This window comes from Denticeps clupeoides, chromosome 5, assembly GCF_900700375.1.
Source record: "Denticeps clupeoides chromosome 5, fDenClu1.1, whole genome shotgun sequence".
Classification (NCBI taxonomy): Eukaryota; Metazoa; Chordata; class Actinopteri; order Clupeiformes; family Denticipitidae; genus Denticeps; species Denticeps clupeoides.
In genome coordinates this window covers 11,639,260-11,642,857 of record NC_041711.1, presented here as the reverse complement: position 1 = coordinate 11,642,857, position 3,598 = coordinate 11,639,260, and the positions used below count along the sequence as shown (strand labels likewise).

General features: G+C 52.4%; 1 protein-coding gene across 1 annotated transcript; it reads right to left on the bottom strand.

Annotated features, from left to right (window-relative positions):
- Positions 1-2,133, bottom strand: sostdc1a (sclerostin domain containing 1a). The gene is made up of 2 exons (XM_028979985.1): positions 1,916-2,133; positions 1-1,043 (listed from the first exon to the last, which is right to left on the bottom strand). Exons 1-2 carry the CDS (start codon positions 2,100-2,102, stop codon positions 595-597), a joined length of 636 nt encoding a protein of 211 aa, XP_028835818.1. The 5' UTR covers positions 2,103-2,133; the 3' UTR covers positions 1-594.
- Positions 2,134-3,598: the final 1,465 nt, after the last annotated feature.

Below are 3,598 nucleotides of genomic sequence, written 5' to 3'. Positions count from 1 at the left end.
TTAGACTGAAAAAGAACATTTATTGCTTTGTGGGATATGAAAATGTGTCATTTGTACATCATATGACGGAACACAACTCATTGCTTCCATTTTACAAATGGCCAATGGGAACATTACTACAAAATATATTACACCAAAGCAAAAAATTCATACATACGTTTATATACGCTAACATGTCAAAACAAGTACATACATTTATATTGCAATACATTATTTACATTTAAATATAGCTTTATCTTTATTGGGATACACTCAACATACAAAAGTAGACTATTGTACACATTATTCCACATCATCGGAATTTTTCTCTGCATATGAGCAGACGCCGTTGCCAAGTAAGTAATTTGTTGCCATTATTTGTCCTTTTTTATTTTCCAGCGCCACATGACTATGGCGTATGGAAAATAGCAAGGAGCATAATTCCTGTGTAAGCAGTTCAGGGGCCGAGTGAACGGACGCCACTCTGCAACACGTATCCCTTTATCCTTCAAGATCCGACGGCACTAAACGATTCCGCTCGGCACAGTTCAGCAAGGTCCTCTTCCCGTAGCCTTTGCCTAAGCGTCAGATTTGTAATCCAGAACCGGACCGGGCTCACGGGCCGGCCTCGGGCCAGTTCTCCTTCAGTTTGCTTTTGCCGTGCTTCCGCTTGGCCTTGGATTTGTGCGGCTGGAGGAGGCGCGGCGCGGCGCCACTGTCCACCTTGTGGCCGGAGTCGTTGTGCTGCCGGGAGTAGCGTTTGCACTTGCACGAGGTGACCACCGTTATCTTGTACGTCCTCGTGCCGCCGTCCTGGCAGCGCAGCTGGATGCGCTGCGTGCGAGTCTTGTCGTTGACGCAGCGCCAGTCCGGACTGTTCCGGCGGCTCCAGAACTTGCGCCCGTAAGCCGCCCCGCCGCTGCCCCCGATCCAGTTGGGCAGCAGCTGAGCCGGCAGGCACTCCCCGGCGCACACCAGCTCTTTGATGGGGTTGATGCTGGTGCACTGGCCGTCGGAGATGTACTTGGTGGAGCGCAGCTCGCGGCAGCCCACCTGGCCTCGCTCTGTGGGGGAGAGAGAGAGAGAGAGAGGAAGTGATAACGTTGAGATAACGTTGAGGTGTAACGAAGCAGTGTCAACCAAGCATGGCGTAATGAGACCGGCTCAAATTCAAGAACCGGTGGAGATAGCCGGAAACTGGCCGACGGGGCACGTCGTCTCGGCTCTGGAAGGCAGATTGTGGAATCGTTTGCCCCGAGGGGGGTCGCCCGATTCCTTGAACTGGATAGATGTCACCGGCGTTAAATCAGAAGTTCTCGCCGGGCCAGATGCTGTAACGTTCCCGGGTCGGGCAGAGGAGGACCGGATCGGCCCGTGCAGCTGGTAGTTGTACTACTAGCCGCTCCTCGCGGCGTAACTCAAGCCCGGGCTCCTCGCTGACAGTAACATTCCCCCCTTTTTTTCACGGCCATTGTTCGAGGAACGAAGGACCGGAGCCCTCGCTCTCCCTCGCTCTCCCTCTTTCCCTTCTCAGCCACAAAGAGTTCAAGGCGAGCGCGGCTCCAGTCAGGCACTTCCTGTGCAATCGAGCGCACCTTCCATTCAAGCGGCCTGTCACAAATCAACCCCCCCCCCTTCCACCCGACATTGTGCGGCGCTCTCACATCTCCGCCGCCAGACACAGGCGCCCCCCCCCCTCGCAACATCACCGCATCTCTTTCACCAGAGTTCTGGGAACCCGGGTTGAAGCTCCGGTTACCGCCACCTTTTAAATGACGACTAGTGATTACGGTAATAATGTAATAACGGGATACAAACGAGCCAGTTCTCCAGTTGCCAGATCGTGCGCTTCTCACCACCCGGTAACATCTGGTAGGATCTGGCAACATCTGGTAGGTTTCATCACACCACTTTCCTTGCCTCAGCTCAGACTCACCGCCTCCGTCGTGCGCCGCGCCGAACGAGCCGCGGCCGCCGGTCCTGGCGCGGTTCAGCGAGACGTTGGCCGGCGGCTCGGCCGCGGGTCCGACCACGTGGGGGCCGAGGATCTCCGTGGCATCGTTCTTCAGAGCCGCGCGGCTCCTCGGGATGACGCAGAGCAGCAGCAGCGGCAGCGACAGCATGCTCGCCGGGGACCTGGATGTGGCGGGGAGGTGTGACGCGGCTCCTTATATACCCGCCCCGCCCCGCCCCGCCCCGCTGGCCCGGGCTCAGGTGCGAGGGCGCGGACCCCGCCCCGCAACATCCTCCGTACTGCGGTATAACCGCACTACTCTAGTCCTCCAATTATTCTGTTTTTTAGTTTTATTTTTTGCATTAGCCAAATTGATTTGGGCTGGTAGTAGCCTAGTGGGTAACACACTCGCCTATGAACCAGATGACCCGGGTTCGAATCCCACCTACAACCATCATGTCCCTGAGCAAGACACTTAACCCCGAGTGTCTCCAGGGGGGGGACTGTCCCTGTAACTACTGATTGTAAGTCGCTCTGGATAAGGGCGTCTAGTAAATGCTGTAAATGTAAATGTTTTTAATGTTGCAGCACTGCACAGTCTTTGAATTATTCTGTTTTTTGTGGGGGGGTTTGCATTAGCCAAATTGTGTCCCTGAGCAAGACACTTAACCCCGAGTGTCTCCAGGGGGGGTCTGTCCCTGTAACTACTGATTGTAAGTCGCTCTGTAAGTATAAAATATAAACTGCTGTAACTTTCAGCCCACTGTCAGGGTGTTCATTCCACATTTTGCGCTTCGTCTGGCAGGACGGAGCGTGCATTCCACCCAGACGTCTGAAGAGCTGGATCTAACCAAATAAGAAACCCCCAGCCTCAACCTACAAATGTCCAACCTGGACAAGACCGAAGGCGGAATAAAGTGAAGCAGTCCCTGCCGACTGGAATAAAGGGGAAATATGTCATCCCCAGATATAATTTCTCCACCTGCAACAGTTGATACACATTTTTCATCACTTTTTCACGAGTTTGCTGTATAATCAATTTATTTCAACTAAAAAATTAGCATAAACACGTGATCTTACAGATTTAGGATCTGCCTTGTTCTGGATTAATATGTAATATTACACATCGATGGTATAGGCCTGTATAGCATGCCTCGCGTTACCTAAACTGGATTATGAGGTGATACGTAGGCTTTGGCGAGGGAAGACCCTCACAGACATGTGGAGCAGTAGGAGGCGTGGTCAGGCGAACAAAAGGTCTCGTAAAGAGACGTATCAGAGAGGAAAAAATGCTGGGCTGAACCCGATACCTTCACAGAGCACCGTAGGCCCATTGTTTGTCTCCGTTCGCGGACCTGTTGACGGACCCCTTTTTCAGCCTTCAGTCAAAACCGGTCTAAAAGCTTCAAACCCATAAATTGTTTGACTTACCTTGCTTGTCTTGGCATGCGCTATGCAGTTATTGGCTATATGACCGGAGGGCTTCGGGTACTTTATAGCCCATTTGAAATCTTCATTCACAGTAATCCACTTTGTTGGACAACTCATTCGTACATGTCACCACTCTGACGGGTCACATAAACCACTGGGTCCTGCAGAAAGCCCCGCCCGAATCTTCTCACTTCAGAGCATCATAAATAGCAGGGGCGGCCAAACATATACAGA